General features: G+C 52.8%; 1 protein-coding gene across 2 annotated transcripts; it reads right to left on the bottom strand.

The window, feature by feature from the left end:
- Positions 1–748: 748 nt before the first annotated feature.
- On the bottom strand, positions 749–20,993 carry LOC144263746 (C-type lectin domain family 4 member F-like). Of its 2 annotated transcripts, XM_077814722.1 has the most exons (8): positions 20,912–20,993; positions 14,392–14,543; positions 11,879–11,998; positions 5,289–5,396; positions 4,009–4,149; positions 3,101–3,252; positions 2,078–2,196; positions 749–1,191 (listed from the first exon to the last, which is right to left on the bottom strand). In XM_077814722.1, the coding sequence occupies exons 2-8, from the start codon at positions 14,450–14,452 to the stop codon at positions 1,041–1,043; spliced, it is 852 nt and encodes a 283-aa protein (XP_077670848.1). In that variant the 5' UTR covers positions 14,453–14,543; positions 20,912–20,993; the 3' UTR covers positions 749–1,040. The 2 variants fall into 2 exon arrangements, with proteins under 2 accessions (XP_077670848.1, XP_077670849.1); XM_077814723.1 differs by lacking the exon at positions 20,912–20,993 and having other exon boundaries at positions 14,392–14,673.
- Positions 20,994–22,286: the final 1,293 nt, after the last annotated feature.

Genomic DNA, 22,286 nt, shown 5'->3' with positions numbered 1-22,286 from the left:
TTAAGAAGTAACCGGTTACAAACTGACACAGCAAAATCCATAGACTTCAACAGAGAAAAAAGACTATAAGAACAGGGTGCTTTGCCATGGGACTTTGGGTTCGTCTTGCCACAACTCCAGGAGCATCAGATCGCAATCGACAGAGCCCAGCTTCCCTCTGCGACCAATCTGGCTGGCCACAAGATTGATCCAGACTCTGGACTGGTAACTATAAACATCAACTGGCAGCACTGTGTGCATGGGGGGGGGGGGGTGTGACTGAAAAGCATATGCTAACTGCTGTATTCTTAATAAATGCAGCATGCTGCCTTCTCCCCTGTAAAAGATCTCCTGTGCTTTTTTAAGCATAACATTTTTGGTGGAGAATTTGGGCAGTTAAGTGCCAATAGAAACCCCTTATGTTCTTTCAGTGAATTTGACTAAATTGCTCATAGTCAAATGACTTAAATCAGACTGTCTCTTTGCCTAGCTTATTTACAGATATTCCTTTGGAAGGGGCCCATTTTTCCTTCAGAATGGGTGCAAAGAAACCAAGAATTCATGGCACAGCAGCGCAGGGATTGGAGAATTCGAACAGCTCTTGAAACCAATCTCCCAGTTGAGAATGAATTTATCTCCTCGGTGGCCCAAACATGTTTGGCGACATACCTTCCTTACCATACACAATTGGGCATTTTAAATGTGTATATAGATGGTTCTGACATCATCATGACATCTGATCAAAAGGTGCAAAAATTAGAAATTCAAGTCAAGCAAATAATTATTTATTGGCTGATTATGAAACAATAACTCTATGATCCAAGGACTTTATTTTGTGACAGACCTGGAAACAGACAAATTACAGAGCCATGCATACTGAGAGGCATAAGGGCAGCTGTCTCTGCTACAGTCAGAAATATCACACCAAGACAAAGCATCCCTGCAATGCACATGCCAAGCGGCCCCCGCCAGTGCACAGGGCTCCTCATCAGCAGGTGGCTAGAAAACATGCTCCATAGCTTGGAAATTAAGGCACTTTCTGAGGTGCTGGGACCTGCATGTCACAGCCCAGCCTGTCCATGGGCCTGCTTACAAATCCACCTAGAAAGCAGAGTGCAGTTGGCATCATTCCACCTTGGGCGGATCTCCACACAGTCTTCTCTGCCTCCTGTCCCCTGATGCCAGTTGTCTGGCTGATTCTCCTCCCAGAACCTACAGATCAGAGTGTTAATGTCTCAGTGGAGAACCACAGCCAATTCCTGAGCTCAGTTCTGCTCTGTGGACTCTGTTGTTGGCAGGGGACCACGACACCCAGAAATGACGCGGTGACCCCTCAGAGTTCTCCACAGCACTCGTGGCCATGGTAACGAAGGGATTCTGAGGACAAGGGGTAGCAACTGCCCTGCGCCTGATGGGCCAGCAAAGAGCCAAAGTCAGTTTGTGGCTCCAAATGCTGAGCAGCAGCAGCTCAGATCTCAGTGCCCAGAACCAAAGCACGTGGCCCAGCACGTCCCAGGAACACCCCGAGGTGGGAACGCAGGAACAGAGAGAGAGGGCAGCAGGGGTCATTCATTAACTTCTCCATGGCCCTGGTTATGGGACTCGTCCACAGCCCACTGAGGTCATTGCACCGACTGCAGCTGGCTCCGGCCAGGCCCCCGGGCCCTACAGCCTCCCCTTCCCCAGCCAGAGAGAGGGGAGAGCACAGAGCAATCCCAAGGAGAGCGCTGAACCCTGCCACTCACGCCAGACTGACCTGGCTGTACTGAGTTGACTTGGGGCCAGATCCTCAGCTGGTGTAAATGGATGTGGTTCATTCAAGTCAATGCCAAGTTACCCCAGGTGAGGCTCTGGCCCTTGGTCTCAGTGGGCACTGAACACACACTCCGTGTTTAGGCTCCTGCTCTAAGCAAAGGGGCATTAGTAGAAATTCCTGAGAGGATTAATTGCTGTTGGGTGACAGCGCCCAGGGGCCTCCCTCAGGATCGGGCCCACTGTGCCGGGTGCTGCATAGACGCAAGGGGCCGTACAGACGCTGCCTGAAAGAGCTGGTGACCAAACGTGTAATAAATAATCACGTATCTGCAGCTTTACTCACCCCCTGCTTGCATCCGCTCTGAATTCTGTGCCATTCACCCAGTGCCAGCTGCCTTCTGTCCCCCGGTCGGTGAGGCCAATCCAGTGACTTTGTCCCTTGCTCTCGCTGGAGAGAAACTCCTGCACGACACAGTTTGCAGCGTGTCCAGGTCACTCAAGAGAGGCTGCAGGATGCAGCCACAGCTGCCTGGGCTGAGCAGATTTTGGGCGAGAGGAAAGGGCGTCCGGTGATGTGAACAGGGCAGTGGGCAGCGGGAGACATGGTGTCCAGCCCCAAACGCTGAAAGTGACTAGCTGGGAGACCCCGAGGGAGTCCTGGAGCAGCTCTGTGTCTGTGTCTGCATCTGTATCCGAATGGGGCTAACAACAGCGACCTGTCTCAGAACGCTCCCCACCACGGCCGCCTCAGAGCTGGGTGCGGCAGTTACTGACGGGCACCTTAGAGTTCACATTGGTCCCCTGCCTTTGGAGGCAGCAAAGTTAGGAGCAGAGAACTGGGTGCAAAGTCTGGCCCTGCAGGAGGGTGGGATTTTCCTCCTCAGAAAGTGCCCCAGAGTCCTGGGGTGAGGGCTACCGTGGGCACATGGGGAGAGAGGATTCTCTGAGAGGTGCATGGCCCCTTGCTCACAAGCCTTCCAGATACAGGCTTCTAGATTGTCCAGCAGGAGCTCAGGACTGGGAGGAGGGATCAAAGAGGGTCCTCACTGGGAAAGGTCAGTGGGTTTTCAGGAAATGCTACATTGGAAGTAGGGAAAATCAGAAATGAGCCTGACCCCAAATCCCCCTCTCCCGGCACCCCAGACTATGGGAAGTCCAGATTCTGGCACTGTTCCTCTGCCCATCTCTGCTTTTAAACTGATGGGTGAATCCCCTGAGTCAGGTTCCAAGGCTTGGCATCCTCTCCGATGGTTTGCCACAAGGCATGTTGCAGATTTGCTACCTCAGCTGCCACCTTCCACCTCCTTCTGGTACGAAACAAGGCACTGACCCATTATCCAAGCCCCGAGGAGGTTCCCTCACTCACCTGTTCCGCCTGGGAGGAGACAGAGGTCAGGTGCGAGTCCTGAGACACACAGAACCGCTCGGCCTCGTCCCACGGCTTTTTTTCTTGTGAAAAGTAATAGAGGTTCCCACTATAAAACCTCCAGCCTCTGGAGAGCTTTGTCAGCACATAACCTAGGAGCAGAGACTGAGGTGAGAAACCTGGGCTAAAGTCACAGGGACACACGCAGGGAGCTCAGGGATTCTAGTGCTGCATTCCCCTTCAACTGCCCCAAGCTCAGGGAACTTCTGAATCCTGATTCTCCAGCACCACAGTGGATAACTTTCATGGCCCTAGGAAGGATCCCAAAGAGCACTGCAGAAAGCAGACACCACGGGGTGCAGCTGCATCTGGGGTGGACTATGGGCACTGGTCCCAGTGCAGAGCAGCAGGGCTGTAATGGGAAAGGGGAGATTCATTGTTCAGCTGAGCTGGCAGGGGGAATTCAGGAGCGGGAATGTAGCTGCCCAAGGTGGAACACCCCCTGGTTCTGTATCAACAATTTTCAGTGATTGTAAGTGGTGAAGGTCTCGGGTCTTTCGCACTTGGGCACCTCCCCCCACACCCTGCAGGGGGCGCTGGCTTGGTGAAAGTAACGCCCCATACACTGAAATGCCAGCACCACTTTTCGCCTGTGACCGGACAGGTTTGGAGCATCTAAGAAGGGCTGGTAGCTGGGTGCTCCCGTTAGGCTAACGAGGCCCAGGGCGTAAGTGAACGGCACCCTGATCACCACGGTGTGGGCACAAGTGCAGCCACAGGTGATGTTCAATGAACGAGAACTCGGTGCTGGTGGAAGGCGCTGCGCTCACAGCCTTGGAGCTGAAATGCTCCGTTCATCCTCAGCACCAGGAGAGACGGCACCAGCCGGCTCTGCAGCTAGTACTTACTGCAGCGACCTTGCCCTGCTGCTTGCGCTGCGCTGACGTTGTCCAGACGGGTCTGGATTTCTCCATACGCTGCACTGACGTTACCCAGCTGGTCTTTCAGCATCCGGACTCCTGCCAGCGCTTCATCCAGGAGCTGCAGACCTAGCAGAAAGTCACAGCGACTTCAGTGGAGATGCAGAACTCTTGATTACCAGCACATGTAGCAGAGCAGCACCTGCAGGCCCCTGTGTGCCAGGCGCTGTACAGACAGGAGGGGACAGTCCCTGCTCTCAACAGCTCACAGTCAAAGTAGACTCTAGGTGGGAGAAATAAAATAAAGGATGATTTTCCTGCTGGGAAACTGAGGTGCAGGGAGCCCAAGATCACACAGGAAGTTTGCAGCAGAGCGGGGAATTGAACCCAGCTCTCCTGAACTCTAGCCCTGTACCCCCGATCTACCCAGCCTCCTCCTCCCCATTCGCTCCTACCTTGTGAGCTGTGAGTGGGTCGCATGTGGCAGAGCTGGGGCTGCAGGAACATCCACGGACCTGAGCCATGGCACTGGGCTCCAGGCCGGGATTTTCAACAGCCCAGCTTTGGGGTGTGCTCTGTGCCGGGGTTTTAGTTCAGGCCCATCTTCTGATTGGACGCTGAATAACCTGATCCATAGCCCGGTTTGTATGTCCAGCCCTGTGCCCGATAGACAGACAGTTGTGACACGTGGCCACAAGAGGGCGCCCTGCCTCCAGCAATGAGACTGTGGCAGTTACCCGAATTATGGTAGCTGCATGGGAAGGGCTCGGGGACTGGGGTAGGGGACACGTTGAGACCCACGAGTACAGCTCCACGGGCGTCCTGCTTACCCCAGGGACTGAACTGGGCCCTGTGTGTCTCATGAGCTGCATCTGTCTTTCCCGCGAATGCAGTCCTGACAGTACGGGGGCCCTGGTGAAAACTATGGAGCGAAGGAAGCAACAGGGACAGGACGGAAGACGTTGACCACTAGGCAAACTGCTTAGGAGCATGGGACGGATGCAGCCAGCCTGCCACGGCCAGGGAGGGCGCTAGGAGGGAACCTGGAGCAGCCCCCCACCCCTGGGAACAGAGCCTCTGTTGGCAGAGGAATGTGCAGAGCAGCAGCTCATTAGACAGGGGGACGGGACCACCTGGCAGGGAAGTATATGGAGGGGAGTAGGAGGATGCCAGGCACCCACCATACCTCTCGGCAGAAGAGTGCTCAGCTTCCAGGCCAAGGGAAGGGAGCCGACCCTGATGTCTGAGACCCTCGTCCTGCGACTTACTGTCCGATTCCTTTGCTGACGTATCCGAGGCGTTGTCAGGTCGCAGAGAGACTTGGAGCTTCTGCACCGCTTCTTCAACCGCTTGCAGCTTGCTCTGTGCCCGGAAATCTAGAAATCACATGTCTGCAGGTCAGCGACCGAACTGAACTGTGGCTGGAGACCAGCCATATCCAGAGAAGGAATATGCTCCGAGTGCGAGCCTGTTCTCTAGGACTTCTTTTATTTTAATCTTGGAAAGCTTCCCTCCCGAGGAGGGACACGGGCAAAGCCAAGGCCCCGTTTGGGGCTCTCTCCTGGTGTATGTTACACCGTCTTAACGTAGGGCATCAGCTCTCTGGAGCAGGGAGCTACAAACTCCAGCATCGCAGATTGAGATTAAATCTCAGGACAAACTTCCTGACTGTGAGACCAGCAGGACGATGGAACGGACGCCTAGGGGGGTTATGGAAGCTCCTTCATGGGAGGTTTCCAAAAGGAGGGATGGGTCGGACACAACAGCTCCTGCATCTTGGAAGGGGGTTAGACTGGAGGCCCTTGCGGTCCCTTCTGACCTTATGGTTCTGTGATTCTATGACCTCATTTTACTGTGTGTTTTTGCAGACCTAGCGCTATGGAAAGCAGGACCTGGGTGCAGCTTCAGGGCACTGGCAGTCCAAGTGCTTATTAACAATCCTGACCGCTCTGCTCCTGGTGTTTCTCAGGGGCCTGTCTGCTAACTTTAGGCCCAGACCCTTCAAGGTGTTCAAGCAAAAAACTCCCAGGGATTTCAATGGAAACCAGAAGCCCAAATGCCTCTGAGGATCTGGGCTTGCAAGACTGATGGCCAGCTGCTCAGATGGTGTAAATCTGACTTCAGAGGAGCTCCTTCAATTTACACCTGCAGAGCATCTGTCCCTTAAAATCAGCCTTTCACTCCCTGAGAGCTGCAGGGCCAACACAGCGATGCCCCAGGGAACCAGCTTCTCTCCCAGCTCGTGCATCAACAGACTTGTGACCTAAGTGCTGTCTACAGAATCTTTCCTGCAATCCATCGTACGTCTCTGGCTCCTTTCACTGCAGTATCTGAGCACCCCACAGTCTTTACTATATTATTTAATGTCACACAACACCCCTGTGAAGTTGGGAAGTCTCCTCCCCCAATTTTACAGGTGGAGAACTGAGGCAGAGACAGGTCTCAAAGACCTTACAGCCAGAAGGGCCCATCATGATCATAATCTGACCTCCTGCAGACTACAGAACCTCACCCACCCATTCCTGTAATAGGCCCTTAACCTCTGCCTGAGTTACTGATTTAAAGACTTCAAGTTGCAGAGAATCCATCATTTACACTAGTTCAAACCTGCAAGTGACCCGTGTCCCATGCTGCAGAGGACGGCAAAAAACCTCAGGGTCTCTGCCAATCTGATTTGGAGGAAAATTCCTTCCCGACCCCATTGAAAGGTGGATCAGGACCCAGTTAAATGGGAGACTACAACGGGTCATGCTCAAAGGTGAACTGTCAGGCCGGACGGAGGTTACTAGTGGAGTTCCTCAGGAATTGGTCTTGGGACAAATCTTATTTAACGTTTTCATTAAAGACCTTGGCACAAAAAGCGGGAGTGCGCTAATGAAATCTGCAGATGACACCAAGTTGGGAGGTATTGCCATGGTGGAGGAGCACCGGAATATCCTACGAGTGGAGCTGGACAACCTTGAAACCTGGAGTAGCAGAAATGGGATGACATTCAGTAGTGCAAAGTGCAAGGTCATGCACGTAGGGATTAACAGGAATATTAATCCCCATCTTCTCCAATTTGACTCATAATTCCCCACGTGGAACTGTATCAAATGCCACTGAAATCCAGATAGATGAGATCTACTGCATTTCCTTTCTCTAAAAAATCAGTCCTCTTCTCAAAGAAAGAGAAGGCTGATCTGGCATGATCTATTTTTTGAAAAACCGTGTTGTATTTTATCCCAATTACCGTTAACCTCTATGCCCCTAACTACTTTCTCCTTCCACATTCGTTCGAAGACCTAGCAGACAATTGAGGTCAAACTAAAAGGTCTGTAGTTTCCCAGATCACTTTTTTCCTCTTTCTGAAAAATAGGAACTCCATTAGCAATTCTCCAGTCACAGGGTCTGACCCCTGAGTTTATGGATTCACTAAAGATCCTTGCTGGTGGGCTTGCAATTTCACGTGCCAGTTCCTTTAATATTCTTGGATGGAGATTATCCAGGCCCCCCCGTTTGGTCCTATTAAGCTGTTCGAGTTTGACTTCCACCTCAGGTGTGGGAATTTCTACTTCCATATCCTCACTCCCATTAGTCAGCCTGCCACTACCCCTAAACTCCTAATTCCATTTATTAAAAATGGAGTCAAAGTATATGTTTAGGCATTTGCCCATGCCTAGATTATCTTCAGTCTCCAACACATCCTCCGTCTTTGGCAGTCCCTTCTTGTTTATATGCCTATAGAACCATTTGCAGTTGGTTTTAATTCCCTTTGCAAGGTCCAGATCTGCTTGGCTCTTGGCAGTTCTCTTTTCCCTGCACTTTCTGATCTCCAAGAGGTAGTTTTCCTTGCTGATCCATCCCATCTTCTATTCCTTGCAGGATTTTTGCTTTCTCTTAATCACCTGTGTGAGACGCTTCTTCATCCAGTCTGGGCTGCAACCCTTCCCGAGGAAGTTTTCCCCTTGCTTGGGATGCAGGCTTCAGAGAGCTTCTGCAACTTTGACTTAAAGTAATGCCAAGCCTCCCCCACTTTCAGGTCCTTGAGTTCTTCAGCCCAGTCCACTCCCCTAGTTAATTGCCTTAATATTTTAAAGTTTGCCCTTTTGAAATCAAGGCCCCTAGTTGCAGACCTAGTTTTGTTTATCCTTCCATTTAGTTGAAACTGAATTAGCTCATGATCACGCGAACCAAGGTTGTCCCCTACAACCAGTTCTTCTCTGGATGTCCTCCCTACTCGCCAACACTCAATCTAAAATGGCATCACCTCCTCTTGGTTTGGTGACTATTTGGTGGAGAAAGCTGTCAGCTCTCACAGCCAGGAAAGCATGGGCCCTACCATTATGATTAGCACTTGTCCTCCGATCTATACCTGGGAAATTAAAGTCCCTCCTAATCACACCGCTCCCAGGAGTATATATGTCATGACAGGTATTCCGGAGGTCTCTATCGATATCCAGATAGGATGCTGGGGGTCTGTAGCAGACCCCAAGCACTATCTGAGGGGAGCCTCTGGTAGCTTTCTTCCCCAAAGTGATTGTGACCCAAACAGACTCTGTTTTATCTGTTCCAGCACTTCTAATTTCTTTACAGTCAGTCTACCTCAGCATTAATGTACAATGCTACAGCACCGCCTTTACCTGCATTTCTCTCTTTCCTGAATGGCACATACTCTTCCTCGCCTGCACTCCAGGCCTGGCTTCTATTCCGCCTGTTCCTGTTCTCCCTGTAACACCTGGTTTCATTTCCTGCACCAGTAGATCCACTTCCTCCATTTTGTCCCCGGGCTCCTTGCGCTGGGGTGCAGACACCTGCGGTGTTTCCGCTCGGCTCCGCCAGGGTTCCTCACGCGGTTAGGTAGAGTCATGCTACTGTATCACCTCCTACTTGGGTGTTAGCGTCATTGGTATGGGAACTGTCTTTCCTCTTGATGTCCATTCATCTCCCCTCTGCTGTTCCTTTCTCCATCGCTGCATCTGCTCTTACTTCTTTTTCTCCTGCTCAGGATTAGAATCAGAAGTGGGGATTGCATGAGCATCTCTCAACTGCCCCCCCTGAATTCCAAGCTTAACGCTCTGTTAATCAGTTGTGCCACCCTCCTTTCCAGAATCTATTTCCCTCCCTACTCAGGTGGAGTCTGTCCCATGAGAACAGTCCTGTGTCCGTGAATGACTCCCAGTGGTCGGTCATCCCAGAGACCTCCTTACAGCTCCGCTGCCTGAGCCGTGGGTTGATCATCATCATCATCTTGTCTCACCTCCATTCTCCTCCTCTAGGGACAGGTAGAATCCCCTTGAAGATCACCTGAGCCTCCATTTCTTTAAGTGTCTTCCCCAGCCTGGCATCATCTCCCTTGGTACGTTCCAGCAAGAATCTAGCAGTATCATTTGTTCCCACATGAAGGACAATCAGTGGATTCTTTCCTGCTCCCATTAGGATCCTCTTCAGCCTCAGGTCCACATCCCATAACTTAGCTCCTGGCAGACAGCACGCCCTTGTGTTCTCTGGATCAGCTCTGGTGCCAGACCTGTCCATTCTTCTTAGTAAGGAGTCACCAATCACATAGACCTGCCTCTTCCTGGTGTTGGTGCCATTCTCCAGCCTTCCTCCCATTCCTTCTGCATACAAGTCCTCTTGTCTTTTGCTTTCCCTTGCGATCTACTGCAAGTCATCCTCTGTCCTCCTGGGGCTCCGACCTCTGGGTATCTACATTGACTCTTCCCCTCTTCTTGTAGGACTAGCTGCTCTTCTCTTCTGCCTGGCCCTCCCACCTTCGGCTACTCCCTGCCACAAGTCTTCTTCATTTTCCAATTCAGCAAACCTATTCCTGAGCTCTACTTCTCCTTCTGCCCAGTTCTCATAATCACATTTCCACTGGCCACTTTACTCACCCAGCAGTGTCCCCTCCCAGTTCTCCAGTCCAGCTTGGATCTGCCAATCTTGAGTTTTCCCTTCAGCCTCCTCTCGCCTTCCCTCCATCATCTGCTCAAATCCCCTTCCAAACTCAACCATACTTTCCACCTGCATCTCCAAACCTCAGCTCTTCTCTTCCATCAGCTCTCTCAGCTGGCACTTCATACAAACAAGCTCTTTTCAGGTACCCACTCCAGGATCATGTACCTCCTGCAGCTTCCACATCTGGTCATCTTCATTGTCTCTTCTAATGCTTGGGTCACTACCACTGCTGCCTCTGTGTCTGTCACACCCTTCCCGCCCAAGCGCCAGTCAAGGAGAAAGAAAACCCCACACGACACAAAAACAGAACGCCACCGCCCGTCCCACAAACTCTCCTTACAACCGTGCACTCTAACTCCCCTGTCTCCAGTTGTTTGCTGACTTCTTTGCCACTCCATTGCTTGCATTTATAGGCCTCCTAGTCAGGGAAGCCCCGCCCTGATCTGATCTGATCAAAGGCTCTGCATCTCTCAGCGCACTGCCCGTACCAGCCTCTGCAAAGTGAACGCAACACACCAGCCAGCAAACTCTCAAGAACCCACTCTCCAGAGGCGACGCACAGGGGTGTGTGTGCAGGGTGAAGCACCCCCAAGATTTCTGCTTGGCATGCCGGGGGTGGGGAGGAGGAAGAGGGGCTCTGTCCTTCTCCTGCTGATACTGACCCCAGCGCGATCGGCCCAGTCCCTGGCAGCCAGGCCCGGGCAGGGAGTGGAAGGGGCAGGACCAGCCACTTCTCATGTCGGCCGCTCGGGGTCACTGCTCTGTGCGGCGCAGCATCTGCCTGAGACAGCCTGGTTGGGGAGGTGGCGGGGCTGCCCCACCAAGGCCAGGCTACCAGGGACAGGGGTCGAGCAAGCTGGAGTCCCCTCTCCCCCTGGCACGTTTCCGGCTCCCTCGGCGCCTGTCCCCAGCAGCCAGGCCATGGTGGGGGCGGCCTGGCGCCAGGCCCCCAGCCAGGTTCTCTCAGGCAGCTGCTGCACTGCCCAGAGCAGTGACCTGGAGCGACCAGCTTCAGCCGCATGAGAGGCGGCTCCCTCCTGCTCCCCGCCTGGGCCCGGGTGCCAGGGAGAGCGGCCGAATGTGCTGGCGGGAGGGGAGAGGCGCAGCGTGAAAAGGACAGACCCCCCCCACAGGTAACTCTGGTGGGGTGGGGACTGCAGGGAGGCCCTGGGCTGGGCGCAGGGGTCGCTGGGCAGAGGAGACACGTGGGGGGTCACGTGTCCTCCCCTTTAGATTGTGGACCCCCAGCATGGGGAGGCACCAGTCGTCGATGCCACTCACTGCCCCTAAGGAACAGGGGCTTGTCTCCCCTCTCCTCCAAGAGCTCTCCACTCAAACTCCCCTGTTTTCAGCTCTGTTTGCTGGCTCCAGGGCAGGGAATTAAACCCAGCAATCGGAGCCCCAGACAAGTGCCCGAAGCTCTGGGCCGTCCAGTCTCTCCGTAGGGCAGGCATTTCAATTGTGCCATGAGGACGCCGGGGGCTGAGGCTCATGCTGGTGCTATGTGGTCAGGAAAGGACCCAGCTTGACCCTCAGAGCGCAGGGTGAGCATGTGGGGCTGACACATGGGATCTGAAGTCACAGGGGTGAAGTTCAGGCAGGATGAAGTACACCTAGACCATCCCTGACAGGTGGTTGTCTAACCTCTTCTTAAAATCTCCAGTGATGGGGATTCCCTAGGTGACCTGGGCCAGTGCTTGACCATCGTTAGACTTGGAAGGTTTGTGCTCATATCAAACCAGTAGGGCAAGATCTTTCAACTCCATTCGAACTCCCTGGAGTAGGAGATTTATTTGGAGGGACAGACTGGAAACACAGTCGACATTCTGCTGAAATGTGGGGGTGCCCCGCCCCGCAGTTGAGCCAGCTGGCCTGTATGGAAGTTGGCCAACGTGGGCCTTGGAGCCGCAGCTGAACTTACATAGAAGCGTCACAGCAAGGAGGGAGCTGGCCAGGGCCACAAGCATCAGGAGCAGAAGGACAGCAATGACAATCCGCTCCGCCCCGCGCCGCCAAGGGACCGATGTCTCGGTAGGATTTCCTTGAAGGAGAAGAAGAAACATATCCGTGGAAAGTGACAGCTCAAATGCCAGTGACCACGGAAACTCCATCCCCCAAATCTAATCACTGTTCAGCCTCCTGTTCCCTGACTGTGGTTAACAGCAACAGCAGAATCAGGCCAAATAAGGTCAGAACCGACCTGAACTTGAGTCTGAAAAGCCACCCTCCCTACATCAGGGTGACGGTAGCGCCAGGCAGGCGTCCTGTGAGAGAGAACTGGAAGCAGGCTTTTCCCCTGCCTCAGCCTTTCTTGAGAGGGAAGTTTAGGGCTTGTGAAGTCCATGCCCAAAGGAGAATTTTTAAATGAGAAAAGGAACCTGAAACAACTTACGAAATATCAAAACAAGGAGGCAGTGAAATGAGGGGAAATGATTCTTTGCAGGAGAAAAGTGGGGCTGACAGCAGCAGTGTGCTCAGAAGGGCCTTTCTACAGCATCCCTGTCTAATAACCCATCTCCAGGATGCTGGGCTCCTCACTGCAAGGCAGCCAAGGGGTGGCCCACAGGGCAAAGCCAGAAGACTGTGTCTCCCCTGCACATTAAAGGGAGAAGACTAGAGCTGCATTCGAGCCGGGATCTATGTGTCGACAGAAGTAAGTGTGCGCTGTGTGGTCTGGATTTGGTCTCCCCAAGCTGAACAGCAGCTGCTTGGAGACACAAGACTGTCAGATTCTCCTCTCCCTGAAAGTCTCAGCCTTCGGCACCCCCTCCCTGTCTGTGGGCCTCAGCCATTCGCTCGCAGTGCTCCCCCATGGGGTGTGGTTCCTGGAACCAGAAGACAACACTCAGGTGCCCAGATAATCCCCTTACATTGCAGAAGTGGCTTTTCTCACTCTAACCAAAGGGTGAAGCTGCCTCTCACTAATGTGCTAAGTTTACAGTTCTCAGCCTTTACTGAAACAGATTCTGGGAGGAGCTTCTCTGTCACCTAGCACAAGCTACATTTCCCCTTGGGTTTTCCTTTGCCGCTGCGGAGAGCCTAGCTGAGCTCGGTGGCTAGCTGCAGCTGCATATTGAACCTCACGTCCTCACCAGCACCCTCCACTTCCATCAGCCCCGTATCCCTGCCTGTCTCTAGACCATTCCTGGGCTTCTTTCATGTGTTCAAAACCAGAACAGCTGGCACATGGCATCTGGATTGCACTGAGACCAAAGGGGATAAGAAAGCCCCGGAGGAGGCCCTTGTTCAGCTGACACCTGTACCACCAAATAGAAGAACATGAGAATGGCCAGATTGGGTCAGACCAAGGGTCATATCCCCCCTTAGTCGTCTCTCTTCCAAGCTGAATAATCCCAGTTTTATTAATCTGTCCTCATACGGCAGCCGTTCTGTACCCCTAATCATTTTTGTTGCCCTTTTTTGAGATGGGGTGACCACATCTGCACACAGTATTCGAGATGTGGGCGTAGCATGGATTTATACAGAGGGAATACGATATTTTCTGTCTTCTTATCTCTCCCTTTCTTAATGATGCCCAACATTCTGTTTGCTTTTCTGACGGCCGCTGCACAGTGAGTGGATGTTTTCAGAGAACTCCCCACACTGACCCAAGATCTCTTGCTTGAGTGGTAACAGCTAATTTAGACCCCATCATTTTATAGGTATAATTGGGATTGTTTTCCAAGGTGCATCACTTTGCATTTATCAAGACTGAATTTCATCTGCCATTTTGTTGCCCAGTCACCCAGTTTTGTGAGATCCCTTTGTAGCTCTTCGCAGTCTGCCTGTGCTGGGAGCTTTAGGAAAACAGCTTGGTCCTTATCTCAGAACTTCCAGCTCCATTTGCTCCTTGGAGGTCCTTGGAGGAACAGGTTCCCTTCCCCCTGTCCCCGAGCCCTGGGGAAAACCCTTCTCTGCTAACACACCTAGCATCTCCCTATCCCTGCTCCTGGATAGAAGCACGTGCTCCGGCAGGCAAGGGGCAGAGGGTAAGGAAAGGAGGTGTCACTGTGAAATGGGGGGGATGAGAGGGAGCTGGTCCCCAGAAACGGGGGCTGTGAAGATTTGACCCAGGCGATCTCCTCCTGCGAGAGGCTGATGGTGGCAGTGGGCTGGGGTCGGGGAGCCTGGATGGCTTTTATGGCCAGCCCATGCCACTGCTCTGCCCAGCAGGAGGTTGGGATGCTGTGCAGGGACTCCCATCTCTCCTCCCTGTGCCCTTCTCCCGTTGGGGACTGGCAGGGGAGAGAATGACTGGGAAGGACTGACCGAGTACCCTCGCCCACTGCCCGTGGTGCCGTCCAGCCAGCACAAGGCTGAGCTCTGGGGACGTGGTCAGTGGAGCGATCGCTGCCCAGAATGCTGATGCAGAGACCACAAAGCCAAGGAAAGGCCAGCGGGAGTCCAGGGTCCGGTGCAGCCTCTTGTGCTTACCTTTTGGCTGGGGAGCAGCTTCCATCACCTCCAGGTTCTCATAGATATTCTCCCTCTCCATTCTCCTGCCTTCGCGCTGAGCCAAGCCCCGATCGCTGGCAGGTAGATCCTTTCAGCAGCCTGCTGGGTTAGAGCCGCCCTCTGACGCAGCCCTGGCCCAGAAATAGAAATGGGGAGGAGGCCTGGTGGTGAGAGCCACCCTGTCACCAGCTGGGCCATGTGTGGTCAGGCCTCGTGGTGGAAGTGAGACTTCAGCTAACGGGCTCGAGCTGGGTCCAGCATGGGCAGCATCCAGGAAATGGGCCCAGGGTCAGAAGCCAAATGCCAGAGCCAGGGTTGGGGTACAGCAGAGTCCTCAGCCAGAGGTGGAGCCCGGGATCAGTACCAGAGAGACAGAAGCCGAAGCCAGAAGTGAGGGGCCAAGCAGTGAGTGAGGCAGAGGCAGGGCTGGGCATCAAACCAGACGTCTGAAGCCGAAGGGGAGCAGGGGCTGGAGCAGAGCAGGAGCAGGGCCTGGAAGCCGGCTGGAGCAGGGACTGGATGACAGGGAAGCACAGCTGCCATGGGCAAGATACACATTGAGCAGCCAGTGAGCTCATCTGGGTGCCAGGCGCCTAAGCAGGCCTGGTGAGCCGGCAGCCAGCCAGTGCTGTGGCTCCTCCAGCAGGTCCCAGGAACAGCAGGTGGCCTTATAGGTTGTCTAGCAGGGAGGTTATTCAGAGAGCCAGCCAGCCGCTGTCCCTGCTGGTCTGGTCCCTGACAAGACCTGGCAATAGGGACTCCTGGTTTCTATTCCTTCCTCTACTCCTGACTCACTGGGAGACCTTGGGCAAGTTACCTCACCTGTCTGTGCCTCAGTTTCCCGCATGTATTTACCATTTTAAGGAAATAGGAGGGGGATCAGGGTGGATCAGGGCTTTGAGCCTTTCACCTCAAGGCAGATGGGTAAAAGCCAACCAAAGTTGCCAAGTCTCACGAGATAAATATGCGACCCTGCCTTTCAAAAACAAGCCCAAGCCACCCCAAAACAAGCAGGTCGGTAAGAGGTGACTTGAGCTCCCCCAGGGTTGGCCAGCAACCCCCGCAGGTTCCTGGTCCATCTTCCCTGCTCAGCCAGCATCCCCTGTTGTTCTCCTCTGACAGCCCTGCACCCCCACCCTTTCGAGAACCATGGGGGAGGGGCAGAAGATGAGGTGAGGAAGGGTGGGAAGGATGTGGAGGAAGGATGTGGGTGTAGGGTAGAGGCAGTTGGAGGGGGAAGAAGTGGGTGTGGGAGGGGCGGTTGGAGGGGGAAGGAGAGGGAGGGAGTGGAGGGGAGAGGCGGTTGGTTGGAGAAGGAGGTGGTTGGAGGGGGAAGGAGGGGGAGGGGAGGTAATTGGATGGGGGAAGGAGGGGGAAGGGAGGGAAGGGGTGGAGGGGAGAGGCGGTTGGATGGGGAAGCGGGGAGGGGAGGTGTCATAAATATAAAGGGAAGAGTAAACTCCTTTAAAATCCCTCCTGGCCAGAGGAAAAACACTTTCGCCTGTAAAGGGGTAAGAAGGTGGGATAATCTCGCTGGCACCTGACCACAATGACCAATGAGGAGACAAGATACTTTCAAAAGCTGGAGGGGGCGAGAAACAAAGTCTCTCTCTGTCTGTGTGATGCTTTTGCCGGGGTCATAACAGGAATGGAGTCTGAGAACTTAGTAAGCAATCTAGCTAGATCTGTGTTAGATTCTGTTTTGTTTAAATGGCTGAGAAAATAAGTTGTGCTGAATGGAATGTAGATTCCTGTTTTTGTGTCTTTTTGTAACTTAAGGGATTCTCTATGTTTTGAATCTAATTACCCTGTAAGGTATTTATCATCCTGAATTTACAGAGGTGATTCTTTTACTTTTTCTTTAATTAAAATTCTTCTTTTAAGAACCTGATTCCTTTTTCATTGTTCTTAAGATCCAAGGGTTTGGGTCTGTGTTCACCTATGCAAATTGGTGAGGATTTTTATCAAGCCTTCCCCAGGAAAGGGGGTATAGGGTTTGGGGAGGATTCTGGGGGGAAAGACATTTCCAAGCGGGCTCTTTCCCGGTTATATATCTGTTAGACGTTTGGTGGTGGCAGCGATAAAGTACAAGGGCAAAAGGTAAAATAGTTTGTACCTTGGGGAAGTTTTAACCTAAGCTGGTAAAAGTAAGCTTAGGGGGGTTTTCATGCAGGTCCCCACATCTGTACCCTAGAGTTCAGAGTGGGGAAGGAACCTTGACAGGAGGTGATAGGAGGGGGAAGAGAGGGGAATGGTGGTTGGAGGGGAAAGGACGGGGGGAGTCGAGAGATGGGTGGATGGAGAAGGAGGGGGACAGGGAGGGAGTGGAGAGGAGAGGTGGTTCGATGTGGGGAGGAGGTGTGAGGAAAGAGGAAGACAGCGCTCTGGGGCTGGATCTAGGGGGGCTGCCGCACCCCCTGGCTGGAAGCGGTTTCCATCACATGCAGGGTTTACAGTTGGGTCCAGTGGCTCTCAGCCCCCCACTATACACATTGTTCCTGCACAGCGTCGCGTGTGCAGTTGGCTGTCGGAGGTCATGCAGCGGCGGGGCTGGGCCTGGGGAAGCCTGTGCCCTCTCCCCTCCTGGGATGCCCTCAGTTCCACCCCAGCCATGGCAGTCCTGCTCTGTGTCCTGGCCCCGCTTGTGTTGTGGGGCCTCCAGCGTCATCCCGCTGAAGCATGGTGAGGGGCAGGCTGGGGGCAGTGTGGGGGCCAGGCCTGTGTCCTGCTCCTTGACTCCGGACCGTGGCGCCCTGGGCAGTCACCCATGCCACCCGCCCGAAGGCCGGCCCCATCCTATGGGCATCCACGACTGTTCACATCTGCATATTTTCCCTGTGTGTGATCATCCACAGGTGGGAGTTCTGCTGTCAAAAGAGACAGAACCTGCTCGCTGCTCCTGCGGTAACATGGGCTGACGGGGGCACTTGTGGAATCAAAGTTTAGTGGGTTACACAAGCACTCTGGTGAGTGTGAGCAGCACTGATGCAAGCAGCCAAGTGGGCACATGCCCAGCCATACACAAACCTTGGTGGCTGAACGCTGACATAACTTTGTAGCGGAGACACGGCCTTGGTAACCATCTCTGAGGCTGTACGGGAAGTTTCAGGAAGGGCAAGCAGCCTTGCAGGTTCCACACATTCCCCGAGAGCTGAGCCGGTCAGAGCTCAGGGGGGAAAGGTTCAGACCTGGGAGCTAGGGGCAGCCCTGGGGGCTTGGTGGCTGATCCATGCGGGACCAAGAGCTGTGAAGGCTGCATCCCAGTTCCCGAACCACCCTGGAAACGGGCTCCGGATTCCCCATCTCACTGAACGACGAGGAGACGGCTGTCTGGTTGTCTGTTAGCCGTGGGGCGGGAAGTGCTGCTGGCCGCACGCATCTTTGGACTGGTGTTTGCTGAGGAGATTCCGAGGCGCTGGGCGGGGATGGAGAGGCCGCCATTCTCCTCAGGCCCCGGAGACTCCCGCGGGGGGACAGATGCGTTTGGAGCCCCCCGCCCCCCCGGCCCCAGAGACTGAGAAATAATCTGCGAGAGCTCGGAGGGGAATGCTCTGAAGGTGTGGCCGAAACTACACAAGCGAGTGTTGTGCTGTAACCTTGCACTGAAACACACGTAACAGCAACAGCACCGGGAGTCTCCGTAAGGAACCCCGCAGATTTATTGCCTACCCGTGCTGCTGAAGGGACTGAAGAGTATCCCAAATCCTGCCTGCGAGGGTCTGTGTGTGTGTTAAACCTTCGCTCCCTAAGAAATTGTCTGGGACTCTCTGAGCTGACTGGCCGCTGTCGTTAACCCCTTTAGGCAGGGGCTGCTCTGTGCAATACTTTTCTTTTTTGAAGTCCTGAGAAGACAGAGATCAGGCCAGCGCTTCAGCAGGGAGTTGTGCTGCGGGGGAGGGAAGGGGGTGTCACAGTTACACATAATCTGCTTCCACCCCTCCCCTAGCCCATTGCATCTCTGTGCACTGCCCCAGCATCACCCCGGTACAGCACTGCCTGACTCCTGGCAGCGGCTTCCCCATCACCTGCCAGGTGGGTGCTGTCACGGGGTGGGCTGGCCCTTTTAGGGGATTTGGGCTCAGCCCCATCAATGTGCCATTAGCCCCCACCTCTCCCCCACCCCCAAGTGATGGGTTTGGGATGCTGGCTGCATCAGACATCACATGATGGTAGCCTGGGGTAGGGGCAGGTCTGCTTGTAAAATGGAGCCTGCTGTATCACAGAGGGGAGACAAGGGGCTCAGAATCATAGAATCATGGAATATCAGAGTTGGAAGGGACCTCAGGAGGTCATCTAGTCCAACCCCCTGCTCAAAGCAGGACCAATCCCCAATTAAATCATCCCAGCCAGGGCTTTGTCAAGCCTGACCTTAAAAACTTCTAAGGAAGGAGATTCCATCACCTCCCTAGGTAACGCATTCCAGTGTTTCACCACCCTCCGTGTGAAAAAGTTTTTCCTAATATCCAATCTAAACCTCCCCCACTGCAACTTGAGACCATTACTCCTCGTTCTGTCATCTGCTACCACTGAGAACCGTCTAGATCCATCCTCTTTGGAACCCCCTTTCAGGTAGTTGAAAGCAGCTATCAAATCTCCCCTCATTCTTCTCTTCTGTAGACTAAACAATCCCACTTCCGTCAGCCTCTCCTCGTAAATCATGTGTTCCACTCCCCTAATCATTTTTGTTGCCCACCGCTGGACTCTCTCGAATTTTTCCACATCCTTCTTGTCGTGTGGGGCCCAAAACTGGACACAGTACTCCAGATGAGGCCTCACCAATGTCGAATAGAGGGGAACGATCACGTCCCTCGATCTGCTGGCAATGCCCCTACTTATACAGCCCAAAATGCCATTGGCCTTCTTGGCAACAAGGGCACACTGTTGACTCATATCCAGCTTCTCGTCCACTGTAACCCCTACGTCCTTTTCTGCACAACTGCTGCCTAGCCATTCGGTCCCTAGTCTGTAGCGGTGCATTGGATTCTTCCATCCTAAGTGCAGGACTCTGCACTTGTCTTTGTTGAACTTCATCAGATTTCTTTTGGCCCAATCCTCCCATTTGTCTAGGTCCCTCTGTATCCTATCCCTACCCTCCAGTGTATCTACCACTCCTCCCAGTTAAGTGTCATACTAAAAAAGAAAGACATAGGGGGCTGGTGGGAGAGGCTCAGAGTCTTGCAAGGGGCTGGTAGAGCTCCCTCGCTCTGGGAGAGCTGGTGCCTGTGGCCCTGATAGAAGGGTAAAGGGCAGAAAGAGACCTGTGGAAGATCCAGAGAGGATCCAGGGTCAGGGAGGCATCAGGAAGCATCCTACCCCACACCAGTCAGAGGGAAAGGCCTGGCTGTAGCTACCTGAGTGAAGGCCAGGAGCCAACCCTTACGGCCTTGTTGTCACTGCAGAAGAGGGATGTTAACTCATAGAATCATAGAACCATCAAGTTAGAAGGGGCCGCAAGGGTCATCTAGTCTAACCCCTGCCAAGATGCCAGATTTACTGTGTCTAAACCATCCCAGACAGTCGGCTAGCCCTTGAAACCCTCCAGTGAAGGAGCTTCCACAACCTCCCTAGGCATCTGTTCCATTGTCCTACTGCTCTTACAGTTGGGAAGTTTGTCCTGAGATTTAATCTGAATCTGCTGTGCTGTAGTTTGAACTCATCGCCTCTCGTCCTGCCGTCTGTGGCAAAAGAGAACAACTTTTCTCCATCTTTTTTAAGTCAACCTTTCAAGTGTTTGAAGACAGCTGTCATGTCCCCCTGTAGTCTTCTCTTTTCCAAATCAAAATACCCAGTTCCTTCAGTCTTTGCTCAGACGCCTTGCGTTGCATTCCATCCCTCGGATCATCTGTGTCCACGTCTGGATACTGTCCAGTTTCTTTACATCCTTTCTATACATTGGTGACCAAAACTGGACACAGTACTTCAGCTGACGCCTACCCAGCACCGAGTAGAACAGTACTGTCACCTCCTGTGACTTGCATGTTATGCCTCTGTTAATGCAACCAAAAATTGCATTTGCTTTTTCTGCAACACCATCGCATTGCTGACTCATGTGGAGGTTGGGATCCACCACAACTCCCAGATCCTTCTCAGCCGTGCTGCTGCCAAGCCAGTTATCCCCCATTCTGTATTTGTGCATTTTGTTGTTCTTCCCTATGTGTAGCACCTTAGATTTGTCTTTGTTGAATTTCATGTTGTTGTCTATAGCCCAGTTCTCCAATTTAGCAAGATCCCTCTGAATTTTAGCTTTATCCTCCAAAGTGCTGCAACCCTCCCCTCCTAGTTTTGTGTCGTCTACAAACTTGATCAGTATGCTCTCCATACCTACGCCCAGGTCATTACTGAAGATGTTAAAGAACACTGGACCTAGAACTTGAGTTAACTAACTTGAGGTAAAATCCTAGCGAAGACAAGGCAGTGTGTAGTTTTCACATGAGTTGTTAGCAGGTCAAGTTAAAGCCTGTGGAGGAGCCTAACAAGTAATGTGAAAAATATGACCTACCTTGTCTCCACGAGGTTTTAGCTTGTGTTAAGGGCGAACCTTTCTCCCCATCCAGACGAGGCCACCCGGCACTTAGGAGCACAGCAGGGGACTGCTTAGCATGGAGAAAAAGACTTTCAATTAAAATTAGAATCTTTTGGTTAATCCCAAATGACAAAATCTCCTGCCACACAGAGTACAAAGGGAGCCTGAATGCATGTTCTCTTGAGGTTAACGCTAGGCTGGGGTGTAACTTGGTTTTAACAGGAAACTCCCCTTTCCTCCGCTGAAAATGTTGTTTTTCACATTGGCTGAGTATGGAAGCTAGCTTACAAAAACCTCCTGATGCAGTAGGGCTGGGTTCTGCCATGCTAATCCACACTGGGTTATACCTTCCTCCACAAGCAGGTTCATTCATTCAAGGGGACCAGCTGCAAATTAAGGTATTTGTCATAGTGAGTAAAAGTGGCAGCATCTCACCCTCTGGCTTGGTCTACACTACAGAGTTAGGTCAACGTAAGCTGCCTTACGTTGACCTATTCATGTCAGTGTACACACCAGAGCTTTGGTCCCACCGATGTAAGTGCCCTACTACACTGACATAATAACTCCGGGCATAGGCCTTATGTCGGTGTAGTCAGGGCAATACATTGTCTGTGTAGACGCTGTGGGTTACTTACCTCGGCTCATTCATGGAGCCATGAAATTGAGAAGAACACCGGGATGTGTGGGGAGCTCCAGCCTGAGTTCGGCTACGCCCTAGGCTCTTGGCTCCCTGCTCCCTGCTCCCAGCCAAGCTGCTGCCCAGGTTCCCCAGCGGGGCCGGCCTACAACATTTTGGCACCTGAGGCGGGGAGCTCAAATGACGCCCCCATGCCTCCTTGCTTGGGCCAAAACTTTGAAACTTCTCAATTCTGCCTTCTTCCTGTTCTACTCCTCTCATGATACTGCTCTGCTACCTACCCCAATAAAGGAGAACTAACAACTTAAAATGCCTTGTTCAAAAATTTTAAGTAACATTTAACTTTCAAAAACCTGAACTTTCCTTGTCTGCATGGTAAACACTGGCATTTGTATCTGTTTGAATAATCAAAGTGGTGCTTTCCGTGCCTTCTTGGTTGCAAAGATTTGAACTGCTTCCTGAAGGTCCACAGTCTGGGCCAGCTCATGCTCTATTGAGATGGTTACAAGGCCGACCAGCCTCTCCTGTGTCATTGTGGAGTGCAGATGTGTTTTTATTAACTTCAGCTTGGAGAAGCTGCATTCTCCATTGGCAACTGTTCCAGGAAGTGTTAGACGTATGTGCAGAGCAAGAAAAGCATTTGGAAAGAGGGTGGTCATCTTATTTGTGCACATAATATTCCAGAACAGCCTTTGGAGTTGATCCTGATGAAAT

This window comes from Eretmochelys imbricata, chromosome 4 (genome assembly GCF_965152235.1).
Source record: "Eretmochelys imbricata isolate rEreImb1 chromosome 4, rEreImb1.hap1, whole genome shotgun sequence".
Taxonomy (NCBI): domain Eukaryota; kingdom Metazoa; phylum Chordata; order Testudines; family Cheloniidae; genus Eretmochelys; species Eretmochelys imbricata.
Note: the sequence above shows the minus strand (reverse complement) of the source record. Positions and strands in the feature narration are given on the sequence as shown.